The sequence below is a fragment of the Salmo salar genome, chromosome 15 (assembly GCF_965601325.2).
Source record: "Salmo salar chromosome 15, fSalSal1, whole genome shotgun sequence".
Taxonomy (NCBI): domain Eukaryota; kingdom Metazoa; phylum Chordata; class Actinopteri; order Salmoniformes; family Salmonidae; genus Salmo; species Salmo salar.
The window spans coordinates 103,292,722-103,310,984 of record NC_138305.1 but is presented as its reverse complement, the minus strand read 5'-3'; the positions used below and the strand labels follow the sequence as shown (position 1 = coordinate 103,310,984).

At 41.7% G+C, this 18,263-nt stretch overlaps 1 protein-coding gene across 2 annotated transcripts; it reads left to right on the top strand.

The window, feature by feature from the left end:
• LOC106572758 (SRSF protein kinase 3) lies at positions 1 to 17,405 on the top strand. Of its 2 annotated transcripts, none has more exons than XM_014147219.3 (12): positions 1 to 150; positions 9,314 to 9,417; positions 11,081 to 11,189; positions 11,291 to 11,378; positions 11,671 to 11,758; positions 11,991 to 12,097; positions 12,230 to 12,398; positions 14,152 to 14,228; positions 14,669 to 14,776; positions 15,348 to 15,417; positions 15,528 to 15,620; positions 16,169 to 17,405. In XM_014147219.3, exons 1-12 carry the CDS (start codon positions 110 to 112, stop codon positions 16,393 to 16,395), a joined length of 1,281 nt encoding a protein of 426 aa, XP_014002694.3. In that variant the 5' UTR covers positions 1 to 109; the 3' UTR covers positions 16,396 to 17,405. The 2 variants fall into 2 exon arrangements, with proteins under 2 accessions (XP_014002694.3, XP_014002696.3); XM_014147221.3 differs by having other exon boundaries at positions 2 to 150; positions 16,211 to 17,405.
• The last annotated feature ends 858 nt before the right edge of the window (positions 17,406 to 18,263 follow it).

Below are 18,263 nucleotides of genomic sequence, written 5' to 3'. Positions count from 1 at the left end.
GATTTCCATGTTGAGACCAAGCCTCCTCATACCTCCTCATACCTAAACACAGCTAACTGGTCACAGTCAGTCAGAGTTCTACTGTCTACAGGCTGTGTCCTATTCAGTCATGTGCTCAGATCGGACTTCTGTACAGGCGGCCCAGAAACCGTAAGTATAATTTATTCTCAACACTACACAGGCTCCTTTCATAAAAGTCCATTTGGATTACACTTGTTATGATCCATAGCCTACAGATTGTAGAGGGACATTCCGTACACAGATTATTACTTGTTGAAAGGTGCATCTCTGATGCAGTGTCCTCATAATGGATTGAGCCTGTTACCTAGTCACCACTCTGGATTGTGATCGATACTCACATGTATTTAAAGTTTCTGTCACAGAATATACCTCCTGTAATAGACTATTTTTTTATGATTTTGATGCAGCATTGAGATTTAACCCTGTGGTTGAGCCTGCCTCAGAAAACGGAAACCAATTTATATTTTTGCGTTAATCTTAAACTGACAGTCCCCGAAATCGGCACTATAATTATTTATGTACTGTTGAAGTCAGAAATGTACATACACCTTAACCAAATACATTTAAACTCAGTTTTTCACAATTCCTGACATTTAATCCTGGTAAAAATCCCCTGTTTTAGGTCAGTTAGGATCACCACTTTATTTTAAGAATGTGAAATGTCAGAATAATAGTAGAGAGAATGATTTATTTCAACTTTTATTTCTTTCATCAAATTCCCAGTCGGTCAGAAGTTTACATACACAATTAGTATTTGGTAGCATTGCCTTTAAATTGCTTAACTTGGGTCAAACATCTCGGGTTGACTTCCACAAGCTTGGGTGGATTTTGGCCCATTCCTCCTGAGAGAGCTGGTGTAACTGAGTCAGGTTTGTAGGCCTCCTTGCTCACACACACTTTTTCAGTCCTGCCCACACATTTTCAATAGGATTGAGGTGAGGGCTTTGTGATGGCCACTCCAATACCTTGACTTTGTTTTCCAAAGGCCATTTTGACACAACTTCGGAAGTATGCTTGGGGTCATTGTCCATTTGGAAGACCTATTTGCGACCAAGCTTTAACTTCCTGACTGATGTTGTGTCTTTGCTATGCCGGATTAAGTGATATGACATGCTATTCTATAAAATAATTTCTCTGTAATTAATATTACCTGATTGAACTAATCATGTAAATGTAATTAACCAGAAAGTCGGGGCACCACGAAGGAATGTTTATAGAGCTGTTATCTTCCGAATAAACTCTTAAAGACCTGGTAATCTTTTACATCAGTAGCAGTCAATTAATAATCGTCACCTTATTCAGTCTCATTTGAACATCGTAAACTCTTGGTTATCTTCACGAATCCTGGCTAACAAGTTGAATCAGCAATACAACATTTCATTTAATTATTTATTTACTAAATAGCTAAACAATCACACAGAATTGCATATACACAGGATGGGTCATACATTGATTACTAATTATGTCATAAAAGAAAACGTCCCTAGCGGACGGAACAGATATGACGGCTGGTTACACAAAGAAAGGGGGTTGGGTTTTGAATGAAAGCGCGGGAAGACTGAGGAACAAAGGGATGTGGTCTCTGATCGGACCTTGTAAAGCTATGCTATCGTAAATACAGAATCTTATGCATTCTAAATAACCGCCCATTTGGAAAATGAAAACGCAAGAAATATTTACTCTGAGCTGTGCTTCAATAGGTTGGTCGTAGATGGAAGGCCGTGTTGCCCAACAGAGATCTTCCTGTCCTCTGAAGAATGTCTGGTAGAACGAATGCTTTGTAGTAGCGTCGTGTGTTTGGTAGAAGAGATACTTGGTCCGTCCTTTCCTTGCTCACGTTTACAGCTGCTGCAGCTCACTCAACGGCTAGGAGGTATAATTTCTTTAGTGAATAAGAGTTCAAAGTTCATACCAAGTTGCCATACTTTAAGCTCACGCTGAAGTTGGCTTAGTTCAGTAGTTTGATATTAGCCCCTTTAACGTATGGACTGTCGTTCTCACATCCTCGGGAACATAAATGTTAATTTCGTTAATAGGGGCTTATGTAGTCGGGAGAGATGGGTGTGTTTCATAGTTTACAACAATAGTTTTCACTTGGGCGGGGCCACGGAGTGAACAGAATTTACCTTATGGAAACAATTCTCTCATTTAGAAGCTAAAATTACATTTAATCTTTTCACATATAGTTTCATATTTAAACGTTTAAATTGCACAACAATTCCATGTGGATCTGATAACTAGAATGTATAGACTTTCCAAGATACAGTTTATGTCATCCTATCATCAGTAATAATGTCTCAGATTACAACTGATCTGACATCATATTCTTTACTGTAAGTACCAACGCATATTTTCAACTGGTTGGATTACCGAAATATGATTCTGTTCACCAACCACTGGATGTTACCAGACTCTCTCTCTATGTTAAGAAAGGGCTTTCCAATAGTCACTCTGTAGAGTAGAGAGAAGGTATTTATGGGGGTCATAAACCTGACCAACAGGCCAACGTCATGACACTGATGTCTTGGGATGTTGCTTCAATATATCCACATCATTTTCCTACCTCATGATGCCATCTATATTGTGAAGTGCACCACTCCCTCCTGCAGCAAAGCACCCCCACAACATGATGCTGCCACCCCCATGCTTCATGGTTGGGATGGTGTTCTTCGGCTTGCAAGCATCCCCCTTTTTCCTCCAAACATACCGATGGTCATTATGGCCAAACAGTTCTATTTTTGTTTCATCAGACCAGAGGACATTTCTCCAAAAAGTATGATCTTTGTCCCCATGTGCAGTTACAAACCGTAGTCTAACTTTTTTTACTTCGGTTTTGGAGCAGTGGTTTCTTCCTTGCTGAGCAGCCTTTTAGGTTATGTCGATATAGGACTCGTTTTACAGTGGGTATAGATAATTTTGTACCTGTTTCCTCCAGCATCTTCACAAGGTCCTTTGCTGTTGTTCTGGGATTGATATGCACTTTTCGCACCAAAGTACGTTCATCTCTAGGAGTCAAAACACGTCTCCTTCCTGAGCGGTATGACGGCTGCATGGTCCCATGGTGTTCATACTTGCGTACTATTGTTTGTACAGATGAATGTGGTACCTTCAGGCTTTTGGAAATTGCTCCCAAGGATGAACCAGACTTGTGGAGGTCTACAATTTTTTTCTGAGGTCTTGCCGGATTACTTTTGATTTTCCCATGATGTCAAGCAAAGAGGCACTGAGTTTGAAGGTAGGCCTTGAAATACATCCACAGGTACACCTCCAATTGACTCAAATGATGTCAATTAGCCTATCAGAAGCTTCTAAAGCCATGACATCATTTTCTGGAATTTTCCAAGCTGTTTAAAAGGCACAGTCAATTTAGTGTATGTAAACTTCTGACCCACTGGAATTGTGATACAGTGAATTATAAGTGAAATAATCTGTCTGTAAACAATTGTTGGAAAAATAACTTGTGTCATGCACAAAGTAATAGATGTCCTAACCGACTTGCCAAAACTAATAGTTTGTTAGTGTGGTTGAAAAACTAGTGGTTGAAAAACTAGTTTTAATGACTCCAACCTAATTGTATGTAAACTTCCGACTTCAACTGTATATGTTTACATTAATTATTTTAGTGATTTCCCACCATTTTATAAGTCAGAAGACAGCCATCCAGACCTTCCTAGAACCATGTAAACGTCTTCTGTCAAATAAACATGTATTTGCCTCCCTCTGGTGGTTGGATGCATCATTACATCCATTTACATCACTTCACCGCAACACCACGGTCCTCAGAAAAACATTTATCCAGCTCGACCACTTCACGGCACAGACATGACAAAGCAATCGCTGAATTTGTTTCGATTAGGCGATATAGCTCTGCTATGAAGAATGCGACCTACACACTTAATTAACCTCTATGGGACCCTTTCCCGTTCTCATCCCGGTAACGGGAATGCTTGACAAGATATCATGGCGCGAAATTCAAAACAGCAAAAATCTAATCATTTCAATTTCTCAAACAATCAACTATTTTACACCATTTGAAAGATAAACATCTCCTTAATCCAACCACATTGTCCGATTTCAAAGAGGCTTTACGGCGAAAGCATATAGTTAGATTATGTTAGGACAGTACATAGACAAAAAATTACACAGCCATTTTCAATGCAAGGACAGGCATCACCAAAAGCAGAAAACCAGCTAAAATTATGCACTAACCTTTGACAATCTTCATCAGATGACACTCCTAGGACATTATGTTAGACAATACATGCATTTTTGTTCTATCAAGTTCATATTTATATCCAAAAACAGCATTTTACATTGGCGCATGTCGTTCAGAAAATGTATTTCCCCCAAAACTTCCGGTGAATCAGCACTAAAATTTACAAAAATACTCGTCATAAACGTTGATAAAATATGAAACTGTTATTCAAAGAATTATAGATTAACCTCTCCTGAATGCAACCGCATTGACAGATTTCAAAATAACTTTACTGGGAAAGCACACTTTGCAATAATCTGAGTACTGTGCTCAGAAAAATACACTACGCAATACAGATAGCCGCCATTTTGGAGTCATCTAAATGCATAAATAGCATTAGAAATATTCACTTACCTTAAATAATCTTCATCAGAAGGCACTTCCAGGAATTCCCAGGTCCACAACAAATGTTGTTTTGTTCGATAAAGTTCATAATTTATGTCCAAATAACTCCATGTTGTTTGCGCGTTCAGTAAACTACTCAAAATGTAGGACGCGCAAGGAAAATGTCACGACGAAAAGTTAAAAAAAAATGATATTTACTTTCGTTCAAACATGTCAAACGTTCTATAGCATCAATCTTTAGGGCCTTTATAACGTGAAACTTCAGTAATATTCCAACCGGACTCATGCATTGTCTTGAAAAACATTTTGGAACAGAGCTACCTCTCACGTCAATGCGCGCCAATGAACTGACATCCTTCCTTGGGTCACCAACTTCCCAGCCTTCTCATTTGGTCTCTGTTCATAATAGACGCCTGAAACAACTTTCTAAAGACTGTTGACATCTAGTGGAAGCCTTAGTAAGTGCAAAATGAATCCTTAGTCACTGTGTGGTCGATTGGCAATGACTTGAAAAACCTACAGGCACCAAATTTTTCATTTCCTGGTTGTATTTTTCTCAGGTTTTTGCCTGCCATATTAATTCTGTTATACTCACAGACACCATTCAAACCGTTTTAGAAACTTCAGAGTGTTTTCTATCCAAATCTACTAATAATATGCATATTCTATTTTCTGGGCAGGAGTAGTAACCAGATTAAATCGGGTACGTTTTTTATCCGGCCATGAAAATACTGCCCCCTATCCCAAACAGGTTAACCTCCCTGGGCAAGGTGGGACGCTTGCTATGGTTATGTTACTTAACTTCTGTCCCACCCTAGTCAACAGCCAGTGGAATCGCGTGGCGTGAAATACAAATACCTCATAAATGCTATAACTTCAATTTCTCAAACATATGACTATTTTACACCATTTTAAAGACAAGACTCTCGTTAATCTAACCATATTGTCCGATTTCAAAAAGGCTTTACAGCGAAAGCAAAACATTAGATTATGTCAGGAGAGTATCCTGCCAAAAATAATCACACAGCCATTTTCAAAGCAAGCATATATGTCACAAAAACCAAAACCACAGCTAAATGCAGCACTAACCTTTGATGATCTTCATCAGATGACACTCCTAGGACATTATGTTATACAACACATGCATGTTTTGTTCAATCAAGTTCATATTTATATCAAAAACCAGCTTTTTACATTAGCATGTGATGTTCAGAACTAGCATACCCACCGCAAACTTCCGGTGAATTTACTAAATTACTCACGATTAACGTTCACAAAATACATAACAATTATTTTAAGAATTATAGATACAGAACTCCTTTATGCAATCGCGGTGTCAGATTTTAAAATAGCTTTTCGGCGAAAGCACATTTTGCAATATTCTCAGTAGATAGCCCGGCCATCATGGCTAGCTAATTTGACACCCACCAAGTTTGGCCCTCACCAAACTCAGATTTACTATAAGAAAAATTGGATTACCTTTGCTGTTCTTTGTCAGAATGCACTCCCAGGACTTCTACTTCAACAACAAATGTTGTTTTGGTTCCAAATAATCCATAGTTATATCCAAATACCTCCGTTTTGTTTGTGTGTTCAGGTCAGTATCCGAAGGGTGACACGCGAGTGAATTTCGTGACAAAAAATGTCAAAATATTCCATTACCGTACTTCGAAACATGTCAAACACTGTTTAAAATCCATTTTTATGCTATTTTTCACGTAAAATCGTGATAATATTCCAACCAGGCGACGTTGTATTCATTCAAATACTGAAAGAAAACATGGAGTCGTCTCATGGACGCGCATCTCCAGTGTCATTGTTCCCCGCCTGACCACTCACAAAAACTCCTGCTGTTTTTCGCCCAGAGACTGTAGAGACGTCATTCCACTTTCTGGTGCCTTCTGAGAGCCAATGGAAGCCTTAGAAAATGTCACGTTACAGCAGAGATGCTGTATTTTTGATAGAGATGCCACAGAAGGAGAACAAATTGTCAGACAGGGCACTTCCTGTATGGAATCTTCTCAGGTTTTGGCCTGCCATATGAGTTCTGTTATACTCACAGACACCATTCAAACAGTTTTAGAAACTTTAGAGTGTTTTCTATCCAAATCTACTAATTATATGCATATTCTCGTTTCTGGGCAAGAGTAGTAACCAGTTTAAATCGGGTACGTTTTTTATCCGGCCGTGCAAATACTGCCCCCTAGCCCCAACAGGTTAAGTTCACACAGGACACCAAATAAGACAGGAGAATTTCACCAAATAAGACAGGATAATTTCACCAGATAAGACAGGATAATTTCACCAGATCGGACAGACTGACCCTAGCCCCCTGGCACATAGACCATTGCAGAATAGATACTGGAGGCTGAGACAGAGGGAGTCAGTGTAACTGTGGCCCCGTCCGTCAATACCCCTGGACAGGGCCAACCGGGCAGGGCCAACCAGGTAGGATATAACCCCACCCACTTTGCCAAAGTACAGCCCCCACACCACTTGAGGGATATCAATAGACCACCAACTTACTGCCCTGAGTATAGCTGAGTATATCCCATGAAAATCACCTCCACCGCATGAGCCCGAGTGGGCGCCATATCAGATAGGAAGATCACGTCAGTGACTCAACCCACTCAAGGGACGCACCCCTCTTAGGGACGGCATGGAAGAGCACTAGTAAGCCCCCGTAATAGGGTCAGAGGCAGAGAATCCCAGTGGAGAGAGGGGAGCCGGCCAGGCAGAGACAGCAAGGGTGGTTCGTCACTCCAGTGCCTTGCCGTTCACCTTTGCACCCCTTTGCCAGACTACACCCAATCATAGGACCGACCTTCAGTAAAGATTTAAAGGTCAAGCCCAAGTCTGCATCTCTCACATGGATAGGCAGACCATTCCATAAAAATAGAGCTCTATAGGAAAAAGCGCTGCCTCCAGCTGTTTGCTGTAGGGACAATAAGGAGGCCTGCGTCTTGTGACTGTAGCGTACGTGTAGGTATGTACAGCAGGACCAAATCGGAGAGATAGGTAGGACAAAGTCCATGTAATGCTTCGTAGGTTAGTAGTAAAACTTTGAAATCAGCGCTAGCCTTAACAGGAACCCAGGCTTGCACTGGAGTAATATGATACATTTTGGGGGTTTTAGTCAAGAAACACTACTACATTAATAAAATATTGCCCTCTTGCTAGATTGATGACTAAAACCACAGCGAAACAGTGCAAAATGTCTGTCAGCCAACTGATAACGTTTGTTTCCATGGCCAAAGAGGCAGGAGGTCCATGTTTAGCTCGCCTGGCGCACATTGAGAATATGTGGATTATTTTAGTGCCTGTGGAGGTGACATTATTTCACTGGGTCTGTCACCGTGTCAAGGACCTGGGCCAATATCAACGCTCTAAACTGGAGCCAAAACATGCTGAGAGACAGTCCTGCAGAAGATAGTTGACTGTAAATAAATGTTTCAAAAAAGCTGTGTTTTTTTATAGATAGATCTGCACAAGACAAACACCAAGGCAATATTTATAGTACACCAGTGGAGGCTGCTGAAGGGAGGACGGCTCATAATATTGGCTGTAATGGAGTCAATGGAATGGTATCAACCATATAGAAACCATGTGTTTAATACCATTCCATTCTCCATTCCAGCCATTATTATGAGCTGTCCTCCCCTCAGCAGCTTCCACTGTAGTACATTTACATGATACAGCATATCTTGTTGAATTATTTATAGAACACTTACCTGATACAACATATCCTGTTGAATTATTTATAGAACACTTACCTGATACAACATATCCTGTTGAATTATTTATAGAACACTTACCTGATACAACATATCATGTTGAATTATTTATAGAACACTTACCTGATACAACATATCCTGTTGAATTATTTATAGAACACTTACCTGATACAACATATCCTGTTGAATTATTTATAGAACACTTACCTGATACAGCATATCCAGTTTAATTATTTATAGAACACTTACCTGATACAACATATCCTGTTGAATTATTTATAGAACACTTACCTGATACAGCATATCCTGTTGAATTTTACCGCTGGCTGAAGATATAGTTTAAAGTCCAAATCCCATTCTGAGTCCTGTAAACAGCAAGGGAAGTGTTCCTGTCTGCTCCCAGCAACCAGACATTGATAGAGGGGTTACATCTCTGCTCTGTGTAGGATCAGAAAGGCTGACAGAGGGGTCACATCTCTGCTCTGTGTAGGATCAGACAGGCTGACAGAGGGGTTACATCTCTGCTCTGTGTAGGATCAGACAGGCTGACAGAGAGGTCACATCTCTGCCCTGTGTAGGATCAGCCAGGCTGACAGAGGGGTCACATCTCTGCTCTGTGTAGGATCAGCCAGGCTGATAGAGGGGTCACATCTCTGCCCTGTGTAGGATCAGACAGGCTGACAGAGGGGTCACATCTCTGCACTGTGTAGGATCAGCCAGGCTGACAGAGGGGTCACATCTCTGCTCTGTGTAGGATCAGCCAGGCTGATAGAGGGGTCACATCTCTGCCCTGTGTAGGATCAGCCAGGCTGACAGAGGGGTCACATCTCTGCACTGTGTAGGATCAGCCAGGCTGACAGAGGGGTCACATCTCTGCCCTGTGTAGGATCAGACAGGCTGACAGTATGTGTGTACAGTAAGTTTGAACAGTATGTGTATTGGCATGTGTGTGTTACAGCAGTAAACCTGGGACATCGAATGGACTTGATAAGCTGAATCGTTTGGAACAGATGGAGCAAGAGGAGTCACTGGACAGAGAGGACCCCAGAGAATACTGCCATGGTCCGTTTGGTCATATAGCAGACGCTCTTATCCAGAGTGACTTACAGGAGCAATTAGGGTTAAGAGCTTTGCTCAAGGGCATAAACAGATTTGTCACCTAGTCGGCTCAGGGATTCAAACCAGCTACCTTTTGTTTACTGGCCCAATGCTCTTATGAGCTAGGCTACCTGCTGCCCTACCTACCGATATACTAACTCTGTTACTGGACCAAAGCTCTTAAGAGCTAGGCTACCTACCTACCGCTATACTGACTCTGTTACTGGACCAAAGCTCTTAAGAGCTAGGCTACCTACCTACCGCTATATTAAGTCTGTTACTGAACCAAAGCTCTTAAGAGCTAGGCTACCTACCTACCGCTATACTAACTCTGTTACTGGACCAAAGCTCTTAAGAGCTAGGCTACCTACCTACCGCTATACTAACTCTGTTACTGGACCAAAGCTCTTAAAACCTGTTTGGGAAAGGCGTGCCGCTAGCGGGACACCTCGACAACATCCGGTGAAATTGCAGAGCACCAAATTCAAATTAAATTACTATAAATATTTAACTTTCATAAAATCACAAGTGTAATACATCAAAATAAAGCTTAACTTGTTGTTAATCCAGCCGCCGTGTCAGATTTCAAAAAGGCTTTACGGCGAAAGCAAACCATGCGATTATCTGAGGACAGCACCCCGCATACCAACACATGAAAAACATATTTCAACCAGGCAGGCGCGACACGAAAGTCAGAAATAAAGATATAAAAAATGCCTTACCTTTGTTGATCTTCTTCTGTTGGGACACCAAATGGTCCCAGTTACATCACAAATGGTCCTTTTGTTCGATAATGTCCTTCTTTATATCCATAAAAACTCAGTTTAGCTGGCGAGCTTCAGTCAATAATCCACCCAGTTTCCCTCCATCAAAATACATACAAAATGAATCCCAAACGTTACTAATAAACTTTTCCAAACAAGTCAAACAACGTTTATAATCAAACCTTAGATATCCTAATACGCAAATAAACGATAAAATTTAAGATGGAGAATAGTATGTTCATTACCGGAGATAAATAAGAAAGAACGCGCTTTCTTCCACGCGCTTGGAAACACTACAGCCAAAATGGGAGCCACCTAGAAAAACTATAATTTCTGGGTCATTTTTCCAAAAATCAGCCTGAAACTCTTTCTAAAGACTGTTGACATCTAGTGGAAGCCCTAGGAACTGCAATTTGGGAGGACTTGGGCTTATCATTATAGTACTAGCCAATGAAAATAGTGGTAAACTGAAATACATTTTTTTTGGAATGGTTCGTCCTCGGGGTTTTGCCTGCCGTATCAGTTCTGTTATACTCACAGACATAATTCTAACAGTTTTAGAAACTTTAGAGTGTTTCTATCTAAATCTACCAATTACAAGCATATCCTAGCTTCTGGGCCTGAGTAGCAGGCAGTTTATTTTGGGCACGTTTTTCATCCGGACGTGAAAATACTGCCCCCTATCCCAATGAAGTTTTAAGAGCTAGACTACCTACCTACTGCTATACTAACTCTGTCTTTCTCCTTACATGTATTTCTGTCCTATTCATTCCATTCCAGCATAGAAATAGTCTGTTACCAGACAGTAAATACAGCAGTTGGAGGTGTAACATCTATTGTTCTCATCCTGCATGTTTCAATAGGGGGGTACCACCCTGTTCACATTGGAGACACCTTCAACAGGAGATACCAGGTTGTGTCTAAGTTGGGCTGGGGATACTTCGCCACTGTTTGGCTCTGCTTGGACCTCAGGTACATTCACTATGTTGCAGTGTCAGCATATACTCAAATCTCCCCTTCTTGGCATATAGTGAAAGCTGCAGTGTGATTAAAAGTCAACTCTATGTGTACAGGTTGGGCAGGCGAGTGGCTGTGAAGGTTTTGAAGAGTGGAGAAGGATTCACACAGGCTGGGCAAGATGAACTGACTCTGCTACGTTGTGTGAGACTCTTCTTCTCTCTGATTTCTAACCTTAGGTTATTTATTGCTTCCTCAATCTCTTTCTTGTCCTCAACCCCTAAGGGCAAACAGTAGTAACTATTTTTACTCTTAGTCCACCTCATGTTATTTATCTTTCTCTGCCAGACTTATTCACAGCCACCCCATGTTTTCAAGGTTTATTATTTTTCTCCCTTGTCTCATACAGACCCATCTCTATCTTTCTATTTAAACAAGTTCTTGTCAGTATAGTCCGGACTGAGTCTGAACTCTCTCCCCCCCTCTCCTCCCTCAGGCCAGTGGTCCCACGGCTCGTCACCCCCACAGCCGGAGAATAGTCCAACTGTTGGATGAGTTTAAGATAGCTGGGGTCAACGGAGTCCGTATCCTTCCCTAGACTGCACAGTCATCACACACACACACACACACACACACACACACACACACACACACACACACACACACACACACACACACACACACACACACACACACACACACACACACACACACACACACACACACACAAACATGTAGCAAAATCTGACAGTCTCACAATGAGGAGTCAAAGTTCAGAGTTCAGATGTGTTTGGTTCCTTGACCTCCTGTGTGTAGATGTATGCTTAGTGCTGGAGCTGTTAGGACCAGACCTCTGCTGTTGGCAGGTCTGTTTTGGGAACCCAGGACTATCGCTTTCTTGGGTCAAACAGGTCATTGCTCAGGTCAGAGAGTGACAGAGTTCATAGAAGATGAGTAGAAACGTCATTATCGAAATCACCACACTGTCTGGATGCGTCTTTAGTTTGATGCAGGAGTTGTTTTGGGTTAACAGTGCCATCACCCGCTCCTTGTAGGTTCTTCAGGCGTTGGACTACCTGCACACTCAGTGTAAAATCATCCACACAGACATCAAGCCTGAAAATATACTGCTTTGTTTGGAGGAGCAGAACCCAAAACAGACAGCAGGGGGCAGTGCATGTCCTCCATTCCCTGGGAAAGATGCCAAGTCGATGAGTTTAGCAGGTAGTATTCACTGTTCAGCTACATAATACAAACCCGCAATGGAGGTGTCATAATACCCATAAAACCTAGCTGTCAAACAGGGAAATGGTTCCAATCGTTTTTCCACCATTCATTTTTCCCATAGGAGATTTTAGGAACACTTAAAATAAGGGCTGTGTTTCAAGTAGGTTTACCCTGGCGTGACGTTTTCATACACATGTAAATCTCCATCGTAAAAGGTGACTTTATTCAATATAAGCGGCTCTGTAAGGTCATATGACTGTTTTGCTACAGATGTTCCAGAACTCTGTAAGGTCATATGACTGTTTTGCTACAGATGTTCCAGAACTCTGTAAGGTCATATGACTGTTTTGCTTCAGATTTTCTAGAATTCTGTAAGGTCATATGACTGTTCAGCTACAGATGTTCTAGAATTCCATAAGGTCATATAACTATTTAGCTACAAATGTTCTAGAATTATGTAAGGTCATATGACTGAGTACTGTTCAGCTACAGATGTTCTAGAACTCTGTAAGGTCATGTGACTGTTCCGCTACAGATATTCTAGGACTCTAATGTCATGACTGTACAGCTACAGATATTCTAGAACTCTGTAAGGTCATGTGACTGTTCAGCTACAGATATTCTAGAACTCTGTAAGGTCATGTGACTGTTCAGCTACAGATATTCTAGAACTCTGTAAGGTCATGTGACTGTACAGCTACAGATATTCTAGAACTCTGTAAGGTCATGTGACTGTTCAGCTACAGATATTCTAGAACTCTGTAAGGTCATGTGACTGTACAGCTACAGATATTCTAGAACTCTGTAAGGTCATGTGACTGTTCAGCTTCAGATATTCTAGAACTCTGTAAGGTCATATGATTGTTTTGCTACAGATGTTCCAGAACTCTGTAAGGTCATATGACTGTTTTGCTACAGATGTTCCAGAACTCTGTAAGGTCATATGACTGTTTTGCTTCAGATTGTCTAGAATTCTGTAAGGTCATATGACTGTTCAGCTACAGATGTTCTAGAATTCCATAAGGTCATATAACTATTTAGCTACAAATGTTCTAGAATTATGTAAGGTCATATGACTGAGTACTGTTCAGCTACAGATGTTCTAGAACTCTGTAAGGTCATGTGACTGTACAACTACAGATATTCTAGAACTCTGTAAGGTGATATAACTGTTCAGCTACAGAAATGTTTGGACTCTGTAAGGTCATGTGACTGTTCAGCTACAGATATTCTAGAAGTCTGTAAGGTCATGTGACTGTTCATCTACAGATGTTCTAGAACTCTGTAAGGTCATGTGACTGTTCATCTACAGTTACTCTAGAACTCTGTAAGGTCATGTGACTGTTCATCTACAGTTACTCTAGAACTCTGTAAGGTCATATAACTGTTCAGCTGCAGATATTCTTGAACTCTGTAAGGTCATGTGACTGTTCATCTACAGATGTTCTAGAACTCTGTAAGGTCATGTGACTGTTCATCTACAGATGTTCTAGAACTCTGTGACGTCATCACTGAGCGCACCAGATGATACATCTGTTTACTACACTTTACTGAAGGCTAGTATTCTGTTTCTATGTCACTTTTAGATTTAGATGTACTGTGTATTCTGCCTGTTTGTCACTTCAGGTTGACTGTGTCCAGTATGCTGTTGAAGTGTTTCAATCAGATCATAACATTTACATTACATTACATTTAAGTCATTTATCATAACCCTCTACTGTATGTTGTTCATCTCTTACTATCTATCCAGAGAAGGACCTGGTGACTCCCATCAGTCTGAAGGAGGTCACAGTAAAGATTGCTGACCTGGGAAGCTCCTGTTGGGTGGTGGGTATTGATCTGTCAGCTATAGCGGAGGTTGCATAAAATTGAGGGCCCCCATGCATTTATCACAAATACGTATTTTGCTAAGTTTGCCGTATTTTACATTGATCTCCATTACTCTGTTTTTTAAATCGTCATTAGCACAGTATACATGATTTCAATTTTAGCTCCAAGACGAGGCCAAATTGAAAAACTGAAAGATTTGATTGTGCTGATTTACTGGCGCATTGAACCATGTTGCGCGCTATAGTTTAAAAACTCTGTGGATAGTGCTAAAACAATGACGTCATACTGATTTCCGACTTCTTTATGAACCGTTGCCATTGCTGAACCTCCATCCATACTCAGTAGTTGGCTGCAAAATAAGAGGGACTAGTGTGGAATACTGCCCTGGGATCAGAACTGTATTTTACTCTGTGCCTTTGCTCTGTGTGACATTCCAGTACAAACATTTCTGTGAGGAGATCCAGACCTGTCAGTATCGCTCACTAGAGGTTCTACTGGGCTCTGACTACGGCCCACCAGCAGACATCTGGAGTGTAGCCTGCTTGGTGAGAGAGTCAACGTCCACTCAACCACCATAAAACCACCATACAACCACCATACAACCACCATAAAACCATCATACAACCACTATACAACCACCATACAACCAGCATACAACCAGCATAAAACCACTATACAACCACCATACAACCACCATACAACCACTATACAACCACCATACAACCACCATACAACCACTATACAACCACCATACAACCACCAAACAACCACCTATAAAACCACCATACAACCACCATACAACCACCATACAACCACTATACAACCACCATACAACCACCAAACAACCACCTATAAAACCACCATACAACCACCATCACCAACAACACTTATGTCTGCATATGTTTGCAGCTTCACTGAAGTACAACCATGATCTCTCCGGTACCCTCTGATTCACTAGGATCATTTAACTCCTGCTGTTTAGTTACTCTTCCAGTTCACCCCCCCAGTTCATCCCCCCTCATCAAGACAAATTGACCCGTCCTACTAGCACTAAGCTAAGTAGGTGCCGCTGCAGAATAGTTCCTGGCCATTCAACTTCTCTTCTTTTTATTCTAGGCGTTTGAGTTGGTCACTGGAGATTCATTGTTTGAGCCCAAAGCTGGGAAGACCTTTTCCTTAGAGGAAGGTAGGCGTGAAAAATATTGACACAGGATTCGATGGAGACAACATTGTGTCCACTTTGTGACTTTTGCTTAGTTGTTTTATGCAGTGGGATTTTGGTTCTGTTCCCTCCAGACCACATCGCTCATATAATTGAACTCCTTGGCAAAATCCCAGCAGCAGTAGCCTTGTCCGGGAAATATTCAGTGGAGTACTTCAATCGCAGAGGTGAGTGAAGGACATTGCATTGAAAACAGTCAAATTATTCCAACTTAGATAAAGGACTCTGATGTGACGAATTATTGTGTTTTATTTAAGACAAAACTACATCAAATACTTTTTCTCTCCAAGTCAAAAAGCTTCCTTCTATTCACCTCTCTCTTTCCCCTCCTCCTCTCTGTTTCACCCTCTCTCTTTCCTATCCCCCCTCTCTGTTTCACCTCTTCTCTCTTTCATCTCCCTCCTCTCTGTTTCACCTCTTCTCTCTTTCATCTCCCTCCTCTCTGTTTCACCTCTTTTCTCCTTCCTCTCACTCCTCTCTTTCCTCTCCCTCCTCTCTTTTTCACATCTTATCTCTTTCCTCTCCCTCCTCTCTGTTTCACCCTCTCTCTTTCCTATCCCCCCTCTCTGTTTCACCTCTTCTCTCTTTCCTCTCCCTCCTCTCGGTTTCACCCTCTCTCTTTCCTCCTTCCTCTCTCTTTCACCCTCTCTCTTTCCTCTCCCTCCTCTCTGTTTCACCTCCTCTCTCTTTCCTCACCCTCCTCTCTGTTTTACAGTCTCTCTTTCTTCTCCCTCCTCTCTGTTGCGTGGTCTCCCAGGTGAAATGAATCATATCGGGGTGCTGCGGTCCTGGGGTCTGTATGAGGTGCTGGTGGAGAAATACCACTTCCTGCTGAAGGAGGCCTCTCTGTTCTCTGACTTCCTGTTGTGCATGTTGGACTTCCAGCCCGAGAGGAGGGCCAATGCTGCCCAGTGTCTCCGGCACCCATGGCTTAGCTCCTGAGCCCTGGCCTTGGAGACCTGATAGCCCTGCCAATGGGGACCCCCCCAGAGCCAACTTGATACGAAGTTAGTAGATACATGTGTATGTTAGTGGACCTGCAGAAACAAACCGAATGGTGCTCAGTCGCTAAGACTAGGGGAGGATGTAACGTAGAGGCCCCATGCCAATGTTCTCTGTGATATGTAATATTTTGTATACATTTTTTAAGTAATGCTACATTTATCTTCTTATAAATGTATGGAGCATTTGATTATCTGTAAAGCAGTGGAGACTGGTGGGAGGAGCTATAGGAGGACGGGCTCATTGTAATGGCTGGAATGGAATAAATGGAACAGTTTCAAACAGATCATACATATGGAAAGCACATGTTTGACTCTGCTCCATTAATTCCATTCCTGTAAGGGGTGCGTGATGGTGGCAGGGAAGTCAGGCGCAGGAGAACGAACTTGGTATAAACGGAGTTGTTTAATAAATACTGAAACTCCAAAACAACCAAAATGTACAAAATAACAAGTGGGTACAAAACCCGTTGCACACCAATACTAAAATGCACATCACATACAAACAAAACAATCTCCCACAAGGACATGAGGAGAAACAGAGGGTTAAATACACAACATGTAATTGATGGGATTGGAACCAGGTGTGTAGGAAGACAAGACAAAACCAATGGAAAATGAAAAATGGATCAATGATGGCTAGAAGGTCGGTGACGTCGACCGCCGAACACCGCCCGAACAAGGAGAGGGACCGACTTCGGCGGACGTCGTGACACATTCCAGCCATTACAATGAGCCCATCCTCCTATAGCTCCTCCCACCAGCCTCCAATTCTGTAAAGCATAATGAACGCACGACGTAAAATATTATTCAAGTTTTGTATGATTTGCTTAAATGTAAAGCTTGTGCTCAGCCTTTCCACAGCTGTGCTGTACAGTGCACTGTGCCAATAGTAATATGTTTTTAGCTCTTTTTTTACAACATCCAATAAATAAAGTATTGATAAAAATCTATTGTTTCTGTTGTCTCTTTTGGGGTAACACCTCCACGTCTGCAAGTCCGGACTCTGGCTGGGCCGCTCAAGGACATTCAGAGACTCCTGCGTTGTATTGGCTGTATGCTTAGGGTCGTTGTCCTGTTGGAAGGTGAACGTTCATCCCAGTCTGAGGTCCTGAGCACTCTGGAGCAGGTTTTTATCAAGGATCTCTCTGTACTTTGCTACATTCATCTTTCCCTCAATCCTGACTAGTCTCCCAGTCCCTGCCGCTGAAAAACATCCCCACCTTGTATGCCTCAACGAATTGAGGCTGTTCTGAGGGCAAAAGGGGGAGGTGCAGATTCAATATTAGGAAGGTGTTCTTAGTGTTTTGTGACTTCAGTGTATGATTATGTTGCTACCTAGGGGCACGGAAGGTTAGTTTGAACAAAGTTGACCAGATGGTGACATAATCGATTCGATATATACATAAAACAATTATTGAGGATTAACACAGTAACACACTAATAGACTTTTATCCTCAAATAGCCTCAAATAGCCCTTTATCTGTTCCTTATATCTGTTCAGCTCTTACGGTTAAATTTGGACGCAAGAAAGAGGTCATCGGGCAGCATACAAGATGGTCAAGCAAGCGCTGGTCAACCATGCAGAGGAATCTGGGGACATATTTTTGGATAGTTTACTAATATTTCACTTATGCTTTATCACACATTGTTTCCTTGAGATAATTCCAACTCCCTTTTGTCCACAGTGATTCTGTTTGCCAATGGAGACTCATGGAGAGAGATGAGCCGCTTAGGAATGTGCAAGAAAGGGGCATTAGAGAAAATCATAGAAGAGATTCGCTACTTGGTTGAAGTATTTAAGAAACA

What these genes read in the sequence shown, in the direction of transcription:
- LOC106572758 (XM_014147219.3), top strand. Translation starts at nt 110, where the DNA reads ATGTGCTCAGATCGGACTTCTGTACAGGCGGCCCAGAAACC. An exon ending in CAAGTCGATGAGTTTAGCAG is followed by an intron (nt 12,399 to 14,151) that starts GTAGTATTCACT and finishes CTATCTATCCAG; the next exon opens with AGAAGGACCTGGTGACTCCC. An exon ending in TCTGGAGTGTAGCCTGCTTG is followed by an intron (nt 14,777 to 15,347) that starts GTGAGAGAGTCA and finishes TTTTTATTCTAG; the next exon opens with GCGTTTGAGTTGGTCACTGG.